Genomic DNA, 19,817 nt, shown 5'->3' with positions numbered 1-19,817 from the left:
ATCTCAATGTATGCTATATTCGTGGGTCTTATGTGAAGATCTGTGCAAAATTTTCTTTTTTGTTTACATGTTATTATGTCACTTGACTTAGATTTGATTAAGTCTCATTCGACGGAGATATAGCCACAATTTTTTTAATTATTTTGGGACATTTTAGATGTATATATCGTCTCCATGTCACACGGAAAATTCAGATGGCTTGCGATTGCGAGTTGTGTTTCGGAGCTCGAGTACCACAACATTTGGTTGCCGTCGGATCCCTATCCCACGCACCATAACAGGACCGCCGACGTGTACCGAGCCGCGCCGGGCCGGAAGCAAATACGGAGCATCCCCGGGGACTTCACCGGAAAAGTGGACAGCAGCACTCCGCGGAGCGCCGGGCGAGATGGGGTTCATCGGCGACCAGGTGGAGTCGATCCGCTCGATGCAGGTCCGCCAGGTGCTCGCGCAGATCATCAGCCTCGGTGACGCCCGCTCTCTCATCCCTTCTTCTCTTGCTGTTCTTTTCTTTCATTCCGAGAAGTATTCCCCGGCCTATTTCGCGCTCAGATCGGTGGGGGTTATCCCAGTCCCAGTAGTGTCTCGATGGGAAAAGGCTATGCTGAGTATCCTCGTGGATCCTGAGGTTCTTCGGCTCTTGATCTGGTTCGGCGAGCTGAGCTTCCCTGAAGAAGAGTAGCAGGGGACGTAAACAGTACATGAGCGAACGAGTTGGGTGTGCCAGCATCAGAGAGGTGAATTGGGAATTTATGCCCTGCATGAATCATGGGTGTGATGTCTTCCTTTTAAAACCTACTGTAGTACCAGTTAGTTGTCACAAATGCTGTTCCTTGCTTCTGACAGATTAGATACTAGTTCATGATATTTAATAGAAAAAGGAAAAAAAAAACGGGGTTTATATCAGTTACTCTGCTTTCGTTTAGTTAGGTTGGGGTTTTTCTTTTCTGTAGTCCTAGATATGCTGATTGATTGATTGATTGCAACAGTGCTCTTATACTGGAGCTCTGAATGTTTGCTGTGCCAGGTATGATTGTTACGTCGGCATTGATCATATGGAAGGGGTTGATGGTTGCGACTGGGAGTGAGTCCCCGGTGGTCGTGGTTCTTTCTGGTAGCATGGAGCCTGGATTCAAAAGGGTCAGTTACGTAGTTGCACAATATGAGAATCGATTTACATGCATGCGTTTCTCATCATTATGCATCTGAGGTGGATTTAAGTGCTTCGCTCACTGCTTGTATGAAAACATCCACTTATCTGTGATCAATCTAAGTGTTAGAAGTTGCATGTGCAATACATAGATGGACATTTCTGTATATTTATAAGAATACAATGGTTTCCTAGAAATTCTACTGATTTGTGAAAGGTGGAAGATTGCCTCATTGTCCTGCCATGCACCATTAAGATGCTGGCCCCATTCATCCCAACATTTTCCTCTTAAGTTCCCTATTTGGCAAGTTGTATCAGTGCATATCATCTAGTTTTAGTTTCACTTCAGATTCTATTTTGCTTCCTGTAATGTGCCATAATCTTTCTACATTGCTGTTGCTGAATGATTCATCATATGCTTTGCAGGGTGATATCCTGTTTTTGCGCATGAGCAAAGAACCCATCCGTACTGGAGAAATAGTTGTTTTTAATGTTGATGTAAGTCCTACTGCTTGTTAAGCTATAAATCAGTAGCTCAATCATGGATTCATCAGCTGTTGGTGCTGTATTCAGCTTTACTTTGTGCTTCTACATGATCCTGACAACAATAAATTAAGTCATTGTTATGTATGTAGGGCCGTGACATTCCAATTGTTCACCGTGTGATTAAGGTAATTGGTATTTCAAGTCATCACATGAATAATCTTACCTACTCCCTCTGTCCCAAAATAAGTGACTCAAGTTTGTACTAATTTTGTACTAAAGTTAGTACAAAGTTGAGTCACTTATTTTGGGACGGAGGGAGTATGTTAGATCTGAAGCCTTTTTTTTCCAATGCTACATCTGAGTATACTCCACTTTCTGTACAGGTTCATGAACGCCAGGAAAGTGCTGAAGTTGACATCCTCACGAAAGGTAACCATCATATTCAGTTACGGTGCCGTCAGTTTCTTCAGTGATTATCATGCTCAATGGTAGAGCAGTTTGTGCAGTCCTGCAGTAATAATCAACATCTAGCTAGCAATGTATAATTCAGAGTAGATGCCACTACATGGTTCTCTCTCAACTGGTAAACTGTCCTCCAGGTGACAACAATTTTGGGGATGACCGACTGCTGTACGCACAAGGTCAGCTGTGGCTTCAGCAGCATCACATCATGGGGCGGGCTGTAGGGTGAGTATCCATCACACTTGCATCACTTACCTGCCTTCATGCTGGTGAAAAGCTATTAAGCTGACTTCACTGCTATTATGTTCTGTGAACAGCTATCTTCCATACGTTGGGTGGGTTACCATTGTGATGACTGAGAAGCCGATCATCAAGGTATGCTTAGTCTTATTAAGTATATACTGACCAACCCAGAGGTTACGATGGTTGTTCTATCCCATATGAAAGAAAGGTGTCCATCAGATTTCGATAAAAGTGCCGTCTGTTACTCTGGTTAATGGGAGATCTAAAATTGAAATAAGAAAATGCATGCAATCTGTACAATATAGCTGAAATGCTGAATTTGTGCAATAGCTGAAATGCTGATATATGATGCTCGTTGCTGCAGTACCTTCTGATCGGCGCGCTGGGCCTGCTGGTGATAACGTCGAAAGACTGAAAATTCCACCTTGTCACAGGGTCGTAGTTTGGTCTTGTAGTAGCGCAGAAGTAACCGGCAGCTGAACATGTTGCATCGTGTATTGAATGGAAGTTTCCATGTATCTGTTTTGACTTCTGAATATGTATCTGGCCCGCCGCACAAGGTGTTATGCAACACTCATCTTCTGATAGTCCTAACTAATGATATCAATCTGGTTATTGCATTGAATAAAAGTAAACTTTAGTTGCATTTTCGGAAAATAAAATTCTATATACGACTCGGAAGCGAAAACTATCTCGATGGTGGTTGGACCCTGGATGTACCTCTGAGGTGTTGTATTTTCTTGTGTTGCTGTTGAGATGAAATGGACTTTCTTGATTTGTTGAAGAACCGACGTGAAGGGCTTCTTGTGATGTAAATTGAACAACATTAAACTTTGTTTACCAAAGAGCGGGAGCACCGAAGGTGATCTCTACAATGAGTCACACTTTGCCTGTCGTGGTTCTAAGTCTGACAGTAGAATAGGGGGTAGGAATGGAGAGGCAAGATCCTACCTATGGAGTAGTTGTATACGCAAGATGTTTACGAGTTCAGACCCTTCTCGGAAGAAGTAAAAGCCCTATGTCTCGGAGCCCGGAGGCGGTTGACTGTATTATGTGCGTACGAGTTACAGGGGTGCGAACCCTTGACACTGAGGAGGGGGCTGGCTTATATAGAGTTCGCCAGACCCCTCCGGCCCTCAGTTATGTAGGGTTTAAAGTACATTAAGATCGGGGGTTACTGGTAACGTCCCACATAAAATGCTATGATGACCATAAGAACTACTTAATGACCGACCGTTTGTGTGCAGACTGACTTTAGATCTCCTGGCGGTCGAGTGGTTGGCTTCATGGTCGAGTGTCTTCAAGTCCGTCGAGTGGAATCCTTCCAGGTCGACTGACAAGTGGTTTCTTCTAGAGATTTCCTTGGGGAGGGTATCTTGGACAGGTCCATGACCCTACCCTAGGTACATGCCTTCATCATTAGCCCCCAAATGGATCGAGGTTTGAGTGGGGAAGGAGTTGAGAACTCTTCCGACCCCTTTTTCGTGCTATGAGTATGTCTTGTTGTGGATCAATGAACTTAGGTGACGGCACCAACTTCTTTTTCAGTCGCCTTGATCCATTCTTTGTATTCGTCGAGTGAATTTTCTGTACTTGGAGATCTCCGAACGACAAAGCGGAGGAAATCTCCCGTCTGACAAGTTGCTCTGCAGTTCGCGGATTTAGCGGGATCCGAATTTCGGGAAGCGCGCGGGGCGGAGGAGGCCGCGGTACTCGGATGGGATAAGGCAGGGACGCCTCGATCTCCGCGCCACCTTTTTCGCCACGTATCGCGCGCGCGACTGTTGCGGGATTTGACAGGATCGCCCGGGCCTACAAGTCAGTCACTCGGAAGCAACCTCATATAAGGCGCCGGACAGGGGGTTTTTGAACAGTGTGCTCTCATTTCCTCTCCCTCTTCCTCAGACTTATCCGCCGCGTTCGCCTCCATCTCAGCGTTGCTGCTCCGTGCGCGCTTCGCTGGCGACGATGGTGAAGGAGAAGACGGCGGCTTTGGAGCGGGCGAAGAAGGCGACGGCAAAGGCGAAGGGAAGGGCGACGAGTCGGGGCGGATCTTCGTCAAGGGCCGGCCTGCCGCAGGGCTGGATCCAGGGCGACTGGATCCGCTCGACGATCCGTCAGAAAGATCTTGACGACCTGGCCAATGAAGGACTGATCCCCCATGGATCAGCGAGGCTCCTGGGGAAGGAGTGGGAGCCGCAGCCTCAGGAGGGTGAGTGTGTCCTCTTGGCCACCCATGTTGACCGCGGGTTTTCTTTGCCCCCCACCCTTTCTTTCGGGGATTTCTGAACTTCTTTGAGGCACAACTCCACCACTTCACACCCAACTCCATCGTGTATCTCACTGCTTTCGTGTCCTTGTGCGAGAATTTCTTGGGTTGCCGGCCTCATTGGGGTCTGTTCAAGCACATTTTCACCTCTCGCTCCCAGGCGGTGAAAAAGGCCAATCCGAGTGACGAGAGAACTCAAGTGATTCAGATGTCTGGGGGTCTTGGGGTTCAAATGAGAGGAAAAAGTTCTTTTCCGGCCATGATCCTTCCCGAGTCAGTCCGTGGATGGCAGTCGACTTGGTTCTACTGCAAGGACCAGCCGACGCCAGGGCAGTCGACTGGACTCCCTTCTTTTTCCATGGACCGAGTGAGCAAGCCTTCCTCTTTGAAGGTGATCCCGGAAGAGAAGGCGCAGGTTAAGGTGTTAGTCGAACGTGTAGTTCAGCTTATCCCTGACGGGGTGACCGACATGGATCTCTTGGAGGTCTTCCTCCGACGACGCATCCAGCCGCTTCAATATCGAGACCATCTGTTGTGGATGTATTCTGGCACTGAAGACACCACTCGGATCCACCCGGAGGAGGTCGAGGATGCCACGCTGGAGAGGTGGATGACTGCCATCACAGGAAACAAGGACAACCCTTGAGGAGCCAGGAAGATTCCTCCACTCGACCAGTCATACGAAGTAGACAAGGTCCAATCCTGCATCTTTGACTGTGATCCTGCTTTCCCCATCCTGTTTGCTTAAAATCAGTCGACTGACTTTTGTCTTGTTAGTTGTCTTCTAGGCCACTACTGAGATGTACTCGATGCCCAATGGGGCGCAAGAACAGGTCGAGGAGGAGGAGGGGAGTGGAGGTGAAAGTCCGGAGGAGTGGCAATCTGATGGCGAGGAGGATGAAGATGATGACGGCTCCGGTGAAGAGGAGGAGGAGGAAGAGGAGGAAGAAGTCGACCCTCCTCGCACGGAAAGGCGATCCAAGCTCACCCATGACCCCGTGGTCGAGCGTGGCAAGGCTACTGCGCCTGTCGGGCAGTCGGCAAAATGCCCTCGGACAACATCTCCGGCGCCGACTGAAAAAGCGCCGAAGCAACCCCGAGCGACGTCATCAAAGCCGACGAAGGCCCTGCCCAAGATGAGGATGGCCATTCCCACCATTTCCGGGTAACATAAGAACTTGTGTTTTCTTGTCTAGCATGGACATACTCTTGGTCGACTCGTTGGCTAACCGATTGATTTCTGAAATCCGCAGTGCTGCTACCTCCGAGACCTCAGCCAGGAACGAAGACCAGGAAATGGAAGATGCTGCCACCTCCAACCTTGGTATGATCTCTGTAGTTTCGCTTTTGGTCGATTGGATCTTCATTTTTAACTTTGAATCTTTCCTGTAGCCCCACCTCATGTCATTGATCTCCCTGATGATGACGATGAGGCGCCGCTGAGGCTGAGGAGGAACAAAAAGGCGCCTGCTGGCAAGACTACTCAGGTTGCATCAGCACCTGAGACGCTGGTTCAGGAGGGTGGCAACGTCACTCGGACTTCTGTGTCCTTCGCTGTGCCGCTGACGAGTGCTCGACCTTCGTCGTCGACTGCTGATCCGCCTTCCCTTTTTGCCACACACCACGTCCTAGAGGACCAAGCGGGTGCTGCTAAGGAGGCTATACGCCAGGCAGGTGTCATGATGGAGCAGGTGAAGGCGACCCGGGACGCCAGCCAAGCGGCTTATGATGCAAGCTCAGCTCTTCAGAGCAACGTCCAGGTTAGTTGGTCACCGCTTGTTCTGTTAGGATATGGTACCTGAAAACTCTTCTTTCTAAAGATCTTTGTATCTGTACACCCACTGGGTGTGTCGATTGAATTTTTGGATTGGTGGGGGCACGCTGAGTGCACCCACTGGGTGTAGTCCTCGAGACTACGATGGACTACTGGCAGTCGACTGTAGTCTTTATACTTTGAATTTCTTTTCTAACTTCTTCACTCGGTCTGGTCGAACCATGTCGAATGGAATCTTGGAACCAGTGGGGGCACGCTAAGTGCACCCACTGGGTGTAGTCCCCGAGACCGTGGTCGACTGCTGGCAGTCGACTAAGGTCTGAAGAACCCCCTTTTTTCATGATGATACCGTGGCTGACTGCTGGCAGTTAGCTATGGTTTAGGATCATAACCTTTTTGCCTCTTTCGGTCGACTGATCGAACCGAGTCAGTAGAACCAGTGGGGGCACGCTGAGTGCACCCACTGGGTGTAGTCCCCGAGACTACTGTTGAATATTTTGATTCGGCTGTAGTCTTAGAAATGCTACGATTTTTTCTCCTAGTCACTCGGAAATGACCTATCTTTGATGTCTGTCGACTGACCTTTCGCAGAAATCTTGCGAGCTTGTGGCTCGCTATACTGAATTGGAGAACAAACATATCCAGCTCGAACTTGACTTGAAGCTTGTCCAGGAGAACTGCACGAAGGCGAAGGAGGAAGCAAAAGGTATGTTTGGTGAGAATCTTGACGACCGCCTTTATATTTTTTGTCCATTCCTGATTCTGATCTCATTGTCACTTTGCAGATAAACTGAAGGAGGCTCTGAAGAAGAAGGACCTTGACCTCGCCGAGGCGCAGAAAGCGGCTTCGGACAAGACGAAGCTCGCAGAAGAAAAGCTGGCTTCAATCGGTAAACTTGAAGAGGAGAACGCCAATCTGAAAGCTGCTCTCGACGCGGCCAACAAGGAGGTCAGCCATCTGAAGAATGACAAGATAGCTCTGAGTGACAAGGCTAGCGAACTGGCGGGGAAGAAGAACGATTGGAGGCTTATCTGGGAGGGCTCGCCAAGAAGCTATTCCTCATGCTTGAAGGTAACCTCTTCTATTCTACTTGACTTGTTATCGTTGACTCGTCGTGGAACCGTTGGCTTAACTTCGAATTGTGTTTACAGAATTCTGCCAGAACTTTGAGGAGGAGACCAGTCGAGTGGAGACAAGCTTGAACCCCATCAACTCTCCTGTGAAGGATGAAGCCGCTATGAACGTGCTCCGACTGGAGTCTCGTGTTGCCGGTGTGGTTGACTACCTTGCTCGACTGAAGGTTGCGGTGTCGCGGATCGACACGACACTCTGGCCAAGAGAGACGCTTCAAAATGACCTCGAGTCTTTAACGACTCGACTGAATGACGTTCCAGGTCGAGTGCAGGAATGGAAGAAGTCTTTCGCCAGGTGTGGTGCTGATGTTGCTCTATCCCTGGTACGTGTTCACTGCAAGGATGCGCGAGAGGACAAGCTGGCGTCCATCAAGGTGGCCAATACCAAGAAGCATGACTTCCAATCTTTCATGGAGACCTTCATTGCTGCTGCCACTCGGATTGCTGACAGAATCGACCTAGACCAGTTTGTCGCGCCTTCTAGTCCTCCACCCGAGGAGTAAAAAACTTCTATGATTCGTCTTAAATTTGCCTCGGAATGCCGAGTGGTTTTGTAACCGATAAACTTTTACAGGCTTGACGCCTGAGTACTTCCAAATCCGTAAGGTGTTATCTGAACTTGGCTTATCATTGAATATGCTTGCACTTGCCTTCGAGCGAACTTTGTCTTTCACTCGGAATATACTTTAATGCTTGAGATGCAGCTCTGAGGTGGAAAGTCCAGTCGACCTGCACTTCACCGCTCTTTGCAGGTAGGGATGGAGCACAGATGGTAGTCGACCTCGTCATCCTTGCAGAGCGCATGTTGTATTTGTGGCGTAGCTCAGAAGGAGAAGGTAGCAGTCGACCTGCACCTTGTCATCCTTGCGGATCGGAATGGATTAAGTACTTAGGCGAGTACTGGACTGCAGCTAAGCCCCCGAGTGGGAGGATTGCTCTCCACTCGGTAGGATTTTCAAATACTTAGGCGAGTACTGGACCGCAGCTAAGCCCCCGAGTGGGAGGATTGCTCTCCACTCGATGGGACTTTCAAATACTTAGGCGAGTACTGGACTGCAGCTAAGCCTCCGAGTGGGAGGATTGCTCTCCACTCGGTAGGATTTTTTAAAACTTAGGCGAGTACTAGACTGCAGCTAAGCCCCCGAGTGGGAGGATTTCTCTCCACTCGGTAGGATTTTCAAATACTTAGGCGAGTACTGGATTGCAGCTAAGCCCCCGAGTGGGAGGATTGCTCTCCACTTGGTAGGATTTTCAAATACTTAGGCAAGTACTGGGACTGCAGCTAAGCCTCCGAGTGGGAGGTTTGCTCTCCACTCGGTAGGATTTTTTGTGGTGTAGCTCCGAAGGAGAAGGCAGCAGTCGACCTGCACCTCGTCGTCCTTGCAAAGCGCATATTGTATTTGTGGCGTAGCTTGGAAGGAGAAGGTAGCAATCGACCCGCACCTCGTCATCCTTGCAAAGCGCACATTGTATTTGTGGCGTAGCTCGGAAGGAGAAGGTAGCAGTTAACATGCACCTCGTCATCCTTGCAAAGCGCACATTGTATTTGTGGCGTAGCTCGGAAGGAGAAGGTAGCAGTCGACCTGCACCTCGTCATCCTTGCGAAGCACACATTCTATTAAATACTTAGGCGAGTACTGGACTGCAGCTAAGCCTCCGAGTGGGAGGCTGGCTCACCACTCGGTAGGATTTCAAACACTTAGGCGAGTACTTGGACTGCAGCTAAGCCTTCGAGTGGGAGGCTGGCTCACCACTCGGTAGGATTTTAAACACTTAGGCGAGTACTTGGACTGCAGCTAAGCCTCCGAGTGGGAGGCTGGCTCACCACTCGGTAGGATTTTAAACACTTAGGCGAGTACTTGGACTGCAGCTAAGACTCCGAGTGGGAGGCTGGCTCACCACTCGGTAGGATTTTAAACACTTAGGCGAGTACTTGGACTGCAGCTAAGCCTCTGAGTGGGAGGCTGGCTCACCACTCGGTAGGATTTTAAACACTTAGGCGAGTACTTGGACTGCAGCTAAGCCTCCGAGTGGGAGGCTGGCTCACCACTTGGTAGGATTTTCAAGTACTTCGGCAAAACGGATTCGCAGCTAAGCCCCCGAGTGGGAGGCTGGCTCACCACTCGGTAGGGATTTTTTTTACAAACTTAGGCGAAACGGATTCGCAGCTAAGCCACCCACTGGGGTTTCTCATGTAAACAAAAAGTAATAAGAATCACTGGGAAAATTATAACATTCTTGTCTTTGATAAACAAACTACGGAGGTACTTTTATTACATCTCATCCGAGTGAGTACTTAAGTATAAAAGGGGCGGAGCAGCTCCGCGTTCCAAGCTCGTGGCTCGTCAATCTGGCGATCGACATTGTAAAGACGGTACACTCCATTGTGGAGAACTTTGGTGACGATGAAGGGGCCTTCCCAAGTAGGAGCAAGTTTGTGTGGCTTCTGCTGATCCACTCGGAGAACCAAATCTCCTTCTTGGAAGGCTCGACTCTTCACGTTTCTGGCATGGAATCGACGCAAGTCCTGCTGATAGATAGTCAATCGAATCATGGCCATCTCTCTTTCTTCTTCTAGAAGGTCGACTGCGTCCTGCCGGGCTTGTTCTGCTTCATCTTTAGTGTAGAGCTCGACTCGAGGTGCATTGTGAAGCAGGTCACTCGGCAGAACTGCTTCGGCTCCATAGACCAGAAAGAATGGAGTTCGCCCAGTCGACCGATTAGGAGTGGTCCTCAATCCCCAAAGAACTGATGGAAGTTCGTCGACCCACGCTCCTACTGCATGCTTGAGATCACGCATCAGCCGAGGTTTCAGTCCTTTGAGAATTAGGCCGTTTGCTCTTTCTGCTTGTCCATTCGACTGGGGGTGAGCGACTGAAGCATAGTCGAATCGTGTGCCTTGAGAGGCGCAAAAGGCTCTGAATTCATCGGAATCGAAGTTTGACCCATTATCAGTGATGATGCTGTGTGGAACTCCATATCTGAATACTAACTCTCTGATGAAGCTGATAGCAGTGCCGGCATCAAGGTTTTTGATAGGCTTAGCTTCAATCCACTTAGTGAACTTGTCGACTGCCATCAGTACATGGGTGAAGCCGCTCCTGCCAGTTCTCAGTGGTCCAACCATATCCAATCCCCAAACAGCGAAGGGCCAGACGAGTGGAATGGTCTTCAAGGCTAAGGCGGGTTTATGTGACATATTGGAATAGAACTGACATCCTTCACACTTATCGACTATTTCCTTCGCCATTTCATTTGCTCTTGGCCAGTAAAATCCCGCTCGGTATGCTTTAGCCACAATGGTCCGAGAGGACGCATGATGACCACAGGTCCCTGAGTGGATATCGTCAAGGATTATCTGACCTTCTTCGGGTGTTATACATTTCTGGCTGACTCCAGTCGCGCTTTCTCTGTACAACTGTCCCTTGATCACAGTAAAGGCCTTGGATCGGCGGATGATCTATCAAGCCTCTTCTTCGTTCTCTGGGAGCTCTTTCCTTAGGATATACGCGATGTACGGCACTGTCCAGTCGGGAGTGATGACCAAAACTTCCATGATCAGGTCAACCACAGCTGGGACCTCAACTTCAGTCGGATCTGTAACACTTTTCGGCTGCGGGACTTCTTCAGTGAAAGGATCCTCTTGAACTGATGGTGTGTGGATGTGTTCTAAAAACACATTACTGGGAATGGCTTCTCTCTTGGAACCTATTTTTGCCAAATCATCAGCCACTTGATTTTTCAGTCGGGGTATATGATGAAGCTCTAACCCCTCAAATTTCTTCTCTAGCTTTCTCACTGCATTGCAGTAACCAGTCATGGCTGGACTTCTGACGTCCCACTCCTTCATCACTTGATTAACCACCAGATCTGAGTCGCCATAGACCATGAGGTGACGAACGCCGAGTGAAATGGCCATACGCAACCCATACAAAAGTGCTTCGTATTCTGCTTCATTGTTGGAGGAATCAAAGTGGATTTGGAGCACGTATCTGAGCTTATCTCCTCGGGGGGAAACCAACACTACCCCAGCACCGGAACCATTCAGCATCTTAGAACCATCAAAGAACATGGTCCAGTGCTCCGAGTGAACTTGAGTCGGTAGTTGCTGTTCAATCCACTCGGCGATGAGATCTGCTATTGCTTGGGACTTGATGGCTTTCTTTGCCTCAAATTTGATATCAAGGGGAAGGAGTTCAATCGCCCATTTCGCCACTCGACCAGTTGCATCTCTGTTGTGCAGAACCTCTGACAATGGGGCATCGCTGATGACTGTGATGGAATGGTCAGAGAAGTAATGAGCAACCTTCTTCGTGGTCATATAAATCCCATATACAAGCTTCTGATAATGAGGGTATCTTTGCTTTGATGGGGTCAACACTTCAGAAAGATAATATACTGGGCGCTGAACTTTGAAGGCTTTTCCTTCTTCTTCCCGCTCGACCGTAAGTACTATACTGACGACTTGTCCTGTGGCTGCAATGTAAAGCAGCAAAGGCTCTTTGCTGATTGGGGCAGCAAGCACCGACTGGGTGGAGAGCAGAGCTTTTAGCTCTGCAAACGCTGCATCAGCTTCGGGAGTCCACTCGAACTTGTCTGACTTCTTCATCAGTCGGTAGAGAGGCAATGCCTTTTCACCGAGATGAGAGATGAATCGACTTAAAGCGGCCAAGCATCCAGTAAGCTTCTGGACATCGTGCACACGCACAGGGCGTTTCATTCGGAGTATAGTACCAACTTTTTCTGGGTTGGCATCGATTCCTCGTTTGAAAACGAGAAAACCGAGTAATTTTCCGCCAGGAACTCCGAATGTGCACTTTGATGGATTAAGCTTGATATCATACCTCCTGAGATTGGCAAATGTTTCAGCAAGGTCAGTCAACAGGTCGGAACCCTTCCGTGATTTGACCACAATATCATCCATGTATGCTTCCACATTCCGACTGATTTGAGTGAGCAAACACTTCTGAATCATCCTCATGAACGTGGCTCCGGTATTCTTGAGGCCGAATGACATGGTGACATAGCAGAAGCACTCGAATGGAGTGATGAAAGCTGTTTCGATCTCGTCGGGTCCATACAGACGGATCTGATGGTAACCAGAATAGGCGTCTAAAAAAGACAGGTGCTCACATCCCGCAGTCGAGTCGACTATTTGGTCGATGTGGGGGAGAGGAAAATGATCTCTCGGGCAGGCCTGATTGATATGTTGGAAGTCAATGCACATGCGAAGTGACTTGTCCTTCTTGGGGACCATGACAACATTGGTGAGCCACTCGGAGTGGTAAATCTCTCAGATAAACTCTGCTGCTAAGAGCTGAGCCACCTCCTCGCCAATGGCTTTTCTCTTCTAGATGGCGGACCGTCGAAGATGTTCCTTGACAGGTTTCACCTTTGAGTCGACTCGTAGACGATGCTCAGCCAGCCCCCTGGGAACACCCGGCATGTCAGCAGGCTTCCATGCGAAGATGTCCCAGTTCTCACGGAGGAACTGGGTGAGCGCTTCTTCCTATTTGGAGTCGAGTGTTGTTGAGACATGAGTCGGAGCAGCACTGGGGTCGGTCGGGTGAATGTGAATCGGCTTTGTCTCACCGGACGACTGAAACGCTGATTCCATAGCAGGCTTCTTGGCTCTTAACAAATCACTCGGATCTGCAGTTTTCTGGTATTCCTGCAGCTCTACCACTACCATCTGAGCATCGGCGATCTTTGAGACCTTCTGAAAGCACTCTTCCGCCTTCTTCCGATTGCCAGTAATAGTGATCACACCTTTGGGACCAGGCATCTTCATTTTGAGGTACACATAGCATGGTCGAGCCATGAAACGTGCATAAGCTGGCCTACCCAAAATAGCATGATAAGCACTCTGGAAATCCACCACTTCAAATGTCAACTTTTCTTTGCGGTAATTCTTGGAATCACCGAAAACCACATCAAGAGCAATTTGGCCGAGTGACTCAGCCTTCTTCCCAGGAATGACTCCATGGAAACTCATGTTGCTGGTACTGAGTCTGGACATCGGAATGCCCATCCCTTTCAATGTTTCTGCATACAATATATTCAGGCCGCGACCACCATCCATCAAGACTTTAGTCAGTCGAGTGCCTTCGACGACTGGGTCGACCACCAAAGCTTGCCTCCCAGGGGTGGCTATGTGTGTCGGATGATCGGACTGGTCGAATGTGATGGCAGTCTGAGACCACTTCAGATAACTGGGTGTCGCCGGAGCAACCATATTCACCTCTCGGTTGATAACTTTCAATCGACTTTTGCTTTCAACATCAGCAAAAATCATCAGGGTGGAATTGACTTGGGGATATCCATCATCACTATCTTCTTTGTCCTCAACTTTATCCGACTCCTTTTCCTTATCTTTGGGCTGTTTCCTCTGGAATTGCTAGATCAAGAGCCGACACTTTCGAGTGGTATGTTTCGGATAAATGAATTTACCCTCCTCATCTTTCTTCGTGTGGATGTGGCACGGAAAATCCATCACGTCATTCCCTTCCTTATCCTTCACCTTCTTAGGGTTCCAAGACCCTTTGGGCTTCCCTTTAAACTTTCCTTGAGTCACGGCCAAGGCTTCTCCAGGAGCAGCTGGCTTGGCTTTCTGCTTCTGCTTCCGACTGGAGTTCCCTCCCCGGTTTCATGAGCGGCTGACTTTTACTTGCCACTCCGGAGCCGATCTTCTTCTTCACCATTGGCATACGTGGTGGCAATCTCCATCATTCGACTCAGGGTCATGTCTCCGGTCCGACCGAATTTCAAACTTAGCTCTCTGTTCTTAACACCTTCCTTGAAGGCACAGACTGCCTGGTGATCAGATACATTCTCTACCATGTGATGCAATGTGATCCACCTCTGGATGTAATCCCTCAGAGTCTCATTTGACTTTTGCACACAAGATTGCAGCTCCGTCAACCCTGCTAGTCGCTTGCAAGTTCCTTCAAATGTTCTGACAAACACTCGGGCAAGATCTTCCCAAGTGTAAATGCTGCTAGGTGCCAACTGATTCAGCCATGCTCTAGCCGAGCCCTCCAACATAAGAGGTAGGTGTTTCATGGCCACCTCATCATTGCCGCCACCAATCTGAACAACCACTCGGTAGTCCTCAAGCCAAGTATCAGGCTTGGACTCACCAGTGAACTTACTGACTCCAGTCGCCAACCTAAAGTTGGGAGGAATCACCGCGGCTCTGATGGCTCTGCTAAAACACTCTGGTCCTGAGACGTGAACTCAGCTGCTGGTGGGCACATCTCTGTCATGGCCTTCTCGGTGAGCTCTATTCCTGTCGACCAAACCTTGAACGATAATGGATCTCGCATCAAAGCCTGGTTCTCTGGGGTCGAATGGAACCCTTCGCCCAACACTGTGCTGGCGTCTGTCATCTCGCTGTCGAGGCGCGTACGATCCACCCCTTGGGGGAGGAGTGGGCACTCGACATCGATCATCACGATCGAATCGGTCATCATACTGATCACGCTGGCCTCCACGTCCCTCATGCCTCGGGGGCGATCTTGGGCTATGAGCCGACTGGACTGTATTCGCAGGGACAGATCTGCTATGAATCCTATTCCGCGACTGCGATACAGCTCAATTTTGATCTCCTGCTGCCCGGAGTAAATCTCTTATTTGTAGCAAGCCTCTGCCAGCCTCTGACTGGGAAGGCTGAATCGACTCTGCTATACGGGCTGCAGCTGCTAGATTCTGAATCGGAGTTCGATATACCTGAGTCGGTGGTGGAAAGAGTTGACGTCGACTGGAATCTGGAACCCGTTGTCACGCACGCTCGTCGAGTGCTCGCTGGAGGTTCTCCAGTCGAGTGCGCTCAGCCAAGTTGGCCAGGCGCTCATCCTCTAAGGCACGAGCCTTGGGGGTTTCTCCAACGATAGGAGTGTGTAGCGCATCCATGTTCCGGCGGCGAAGTTCTTCCCTCTGCAGCGAAGTGAGGGGTTCGGGTTGATACTCTTCGTGAACCTGCGCCGGATTGCCTCCGCCATCGCCTCCACCGGCTTGGGGAAAGCCAGGAGGACTGCGTGGTCCATTGACCATCAGAACCTCCGCCGCTGGATCACTATTGTCGCACTCGGATGCAGTCTCTGCGGAGCTAGTCGATAGATCGAACAGGTCGTAGAGAGATTCGTCGGGCTCGATTGCCGCGACTTGGGGGGTGGCCGACTGGCGGTCCACCGCGTGCCTCACCCACCGCTGAAGCCTCGACCGACCGGACCGCTTGCGCTGGCGAGAGACTGGGAGGAAGGACGATACAGGAGCCGACCGATACTGGGTCGACGGTTGCCGCAGGAGGACGCCGCGGACGCACGCGCGAAAGTGCGTCGCCCCGCGGACGGGGAGCGCGTCGATGTCGAGTGGAGCTTCCTGAAGCCAAGCGGAGTCGTCGGCGATGAATGTGAGCGCGCCAAGACGGATCTCGCGGCCCTCAACCAAAACTCCGCCTAAAACCATGATGAAGGAAATCGGAAAAATCGCAACTCCTTCAATAAGTCGCTAAGACACCTGCCCCACGGTGGGCGCCAACTGTCGTGGTTCTAAGTATGACAGTAGAATAGGGGGGTAGGAATGGAGAGGCAAGATCCTAGCTATGGAGTAGTTGTATACGCAAGATGTTTACGAGTTCAGGCCCTTCTCGGAAGAAGTAAAAGCCCTACGTCTCGGAGCCCGGAGGCGGTCGACTGTATTATGTGCGTATGAGTTACAGGGGTGCGAACCCTTGACACTGAGGAGGGGGGTGGCTTATATAGAGTTCGCCAGACCCCTCTGGCCCTCAGTTATGTAGGGTTTAAAGTACATTAATTAAGATCGGGGGTTACTGGTAACGTCCCACATAAAGTGCTATGATGACCATAAAAGCTACTTAATGACCGACCGTTTGTGTGCAGACTGACTTTAGATCTCCTGGCGGTCGAGTGGTTGGCTTCATGGTCGAGTGTCTTCAAGTCCGTCGAGTGGAATCCTTCCAGGTCGACTGACAAGTGGTTTCTTCTAGAGATGTCCTTGGGGAGGGTATCTTGGACAGGTCCATGACCCTACCCTAGGTACATGCCTTCATCAGTGCCCATGAGCGAGACACCTGCAATACCTACCAAAGAGTCAAGCCGGGGCTGGTGCCGCCGGGTGGGCAGTACCTGTTGCCATCCCTGGCTCACCTCCACCTCGTGCTCCACGAACGACTGAGCCGACTGGGGGGATGGGGTGGGGTGGGCTGGTTATCGTGTGCGCGAGTGCCACAATCTTTGGCGTCCATGCAGCTAGCTGGCATGCCTTATTGTGTCGCCCGTGTCCTGCCTCGGCACTGAGCATCGTCAAGCTCTGGCTTCGTGTGAGGGTCTGGCGAAGCTGTGCTCCCCTCCAAGGTGCTTTGTCGTGGGTCTTGGGTGTTGGTCGTATCTGCAACCGTTGGTTCGGCAACCTCATCTGATGTGGCGGTGTAGTCTGCTCTGCAGCTCAGACAGAGCAGCTGCAAGGCTTGATGGCGCGTGTTGGGAGCGTTCTGGATCAGGTGGAGGTTGCTTCGAGTACGCTTTCCCTTGTGCCCACAATATGCATACCACTTCGACGTTCGTGTCTTCCTAGTGTTGGCTGTGTGGAGGATATCAGGATATGGGAGCGGAGCTATATGGTTGTCTCCTCGGGGCAGTTTGCCATCCATGTCTACCTTGCGCCTTGTGTTGACTACCGTTGAGGAGGAGGCCATCGCCGTGGTCATAGCTCCAGTGTTACAAATCATGCACGAACTTTTGGAGCTATGCCCGAGCCCTGCGTTGCCTCTGTGAATCGAGCATATGAAGGTGGACTCAAGGTGACCTTGTGTGAGGGACATGATTCGCCTCTGTCATATCAGCAACTAGAGGTGAACTCGCCTAGTGCTCAGACATGGCTTTGGCGCCCACTCTGCCCATGGTAGCGCTTTTTCCCGATGCTCTCTTTGCAAAAATCTTTGTTGTGTGATTGTCATCTTGAAGAATGCTGGCCTTGAATTTGGAAGGGCGATTGCTTGCGACCTAACTAGGATGACAATTAGGGGCAAAAGCAAGAAGGTGGACGATTGCCCTTGGACCGACATTCCGAAAGAGAAACCACTCAACTGCAAAGGCAAGAACAATGACCCATTGAAAAGGCTTCCACAACTGCTTGATGGGAGATTTTCGGTCGCTCAGCTGGCCCTCACGGTTTGGATCGTCACTATGGTTTTGGTGTTGTTCTCGTCAAGTGTCTGTTGCGCTATATAAGTGTCGACAATTGTGGTTGTTGTGTGTTGCGAGAGTTTAATAGGCTAATTTTTTGCCTCCGTTTTATAGAAAATCTTTCTTTACCACTAACACCGAGTGGAAATAGCACAACAAATACGCGTACAATTTTAGTACAATCTGGAATAATCTATTTCAAATGCGTGCAAAAGAGGGTACCTCGTGCGCGTCTCAGCCATCGTGCTTGTATAGCCTCCCACTCTTTTCCATCAGAATTTCTGCAGCATCATTCTGCGCGCCCGTCTGCCGTCTGATTGAAATCATGCGGTCAGATCACGAGTCTAGTGACGTGTCGGACGAAACGAGCGCCAACTGGAAGAGATGGGGCCGCTCGGGGTGGGCGATATTGCGTTTTCACAGAAAAATTTCGTACCCACAGCGCAGGCACCTCGCGGTGCAGCAACCGGACCCACACGTCGGTGTCAGGATAGGAGTAGGGCGCGCGACCGCGCACAGGGCAACGGCTCAAAATTTCGGGCGCCGCGCCGCGAGAAAGAGAGGGAGGGAGAGAGAGAGGGGTGAGGCCCCACCCAACTCCGTTCCCCAATCCCACTGGTGGCGGGCCGCCCGCCGCCCCTCTCCGGCGACGAATCCGGCGGCGGGTACTGCTCTCCGTCGAGCCAGGCGGAGGAGAGCGAGGGTCGGCCGACGCTCGCGCGCGCGGGGAAGCCGGGCGCCTGCTCCCATCGCTGGCGGTCTGCCTGCCGCGCCTCCCCGGGGAGGAATCGACGGGCGGGTGCGTCGACTCCGGCCAGTCTCTCCGACGAGGCGCACGGGAGGGGACGCGGAGCACGTCGCCGCGGGAGCACGTTTCCGTCAGCGCCCCGTTCGCCGCAGAGGTACAAGCAAGCTCCCCCTAAATTTCTGCTCCGATCGACAACCATCTTAGCCTCAGTGATATTCCGAAACTCTCAATATCCATTATACCCAGTCCACCATTTTGTTTGGGGGCACAAACAGCTTTCCAATTAACCAAGCATTTTCCCCCATTTCCCTCTTCGTCCGCATTCCTGAAGAAATTCCTTCTGATCTTGTTCAGCCTCTTCGCAGCCCAGGCACTTTCAATGAAGTTAAGATCAGAAGGAATTTCTTCGTTGATATACACAAGCAGTTCTCAGCCCAGGCACCAGGCACACCATTTGTAAATCATTACCGAAAACATAAGATGCAGATTGGCCATGCATATGCATCATGATATACACAACTCACTTGTTTGATATATACTTTGATGGAAAATGGTTGTAAGACATTACCATACTGCCCTTTTGTAATCCAAAACATTGCAACCAGTTCTCAAACAAATAACAACTCTAGGAGGCGCGCCGGGCTGGTATTATGACCGTATATCGCATGGTTTATGACTGCCCCCGCTTCTACATGTTGTGAACATGTATTTCCATCTATGATTTTTTGTAGAAGCTTAATCTGTGCAGCTATTCTTTGAAATAGTTGCTTCAGTCATCCATGTTTTCAAATTATTATGTTCTTCCTCAGTAACGGATTTTGTTAATTGCACTATTTTTTTTATTCTGTCTAGGCAATGGAGAGGAGGAGGAGGAGGAGGAGGAGGAGGAGGAGGAGGAGGAGGAGGATCACAGGGCAGCACGCCCTAGTTAGGCCCAGAAGCCTGCTATATAGAGGAGTTCGAAAAGGCAGCCACAGCTGGGTTTATAAACCAGTGCGACTGCCCTTCGCTCGGCGAGGTGGGACTAAACTTAGTGCACCACGGGTGGCAGCGCACGGCCATTAGTACCGGTTGGTGGCTACAACCGGTACTAATGTGTTGCCCTTTAGTACCGGTTGGAGCCCGCCGCTTGGTCTGGCCAAAATTGGCCTTTAGTACCGCTTGGTGGCTCCAACGGGTACTAAAGGCCCCTCCTATATATATGGCACTTACGAAAAATTCAGTTATCGTCGCCACTTTGTTCCACTTCTCGCGCGAGTCTCGATCTCCGACGCCGACGCCGACGCCGCCGCGCCGCCGTGCCGTCGCCCCCGCCGCATGTCGTCGCCGTCCCCGGTGCCCTCGCC

The 19,817-nt window shown here is 50.4% G+C and overlaps 1 protein-coding gene across 1 annotated transcript; it reads left to right on the top strand.

Moving 5' to 3' along the window:
* Positions 1 to 202: 202 nt before the first annotated feature.
* Positions 203 to 2,998, top strand: LOC123113822 (signal peptidase complex catalytic subunit SEC11A). The gene is made up of 8 exons (XM_044535133.1): positions 203 to 467; positions 1,028 to 1,140; positions 1,577 to 1,648; positions 1,786 to 1,821; positions 2,020 to 2,065; positions 2,236 to 2,323; positions 2,416 to 2,473; positions 2,706 to 2,998. Exons 1-8 carry the CDS (start codon positions 389 to 391, stop codon positions 2,754 to 2,756), a joined length of 543 nt encoding a protein of 180 aa, XP_044391068.1. The 5' UTR covers positions 203 to 388; the 3' UTR covers positions 2,757 to 2,998.
* The last annotated feature ends 16,819 nt before the right edge of the window (positions 2,999 to 19,817 follow it).

Source organism: Triticum aestivum, chromosome 5B (genome assembly GCF_018294505.1).
Source record: "Triticum aestivum cultivar Chinese Spring chromosome 5B, IWGSC CS RefSeq v2.1, whole genome shotgun sequence".
NCBI classification, from domain to species: Eukaryota; Viridiplantae; Streptophyta; class Magnoliopsida; order Poales; family Poaceae; genus Triticum; species Triticum aestivum.
The sequence above is the reverse complement of the archived record's forward strand: the minus strand, read 5'-3'. Positions and strand labels throughout refer to the sequence as shown.

Excerpts from the sequence above, each read along its gene's own strand:
- LOC123113822 (XM_044535133.1), top strand. The coding sequence starts at position 389 with ATGGGGTTCATCGGCGACCAGGTGGAGTCGATCCGCTCGATGCAGGTC. Across the intron at positions 1,141-1,576 it reads TGGAGCCTGGATTCAAAAGG|GGTGATATCCTGTTTTTGCG; the intron begins GTCAGTTACGTA and ends TATGCTTTGCAG. Across the intron at positions 1,649-1,785 it reads TAGTTGTTTTTAATGTTGAT|GGCCGTGACATTCCAATTGT; the intron begins GTAAGTCCTACT and ends TTATGTATGTAG.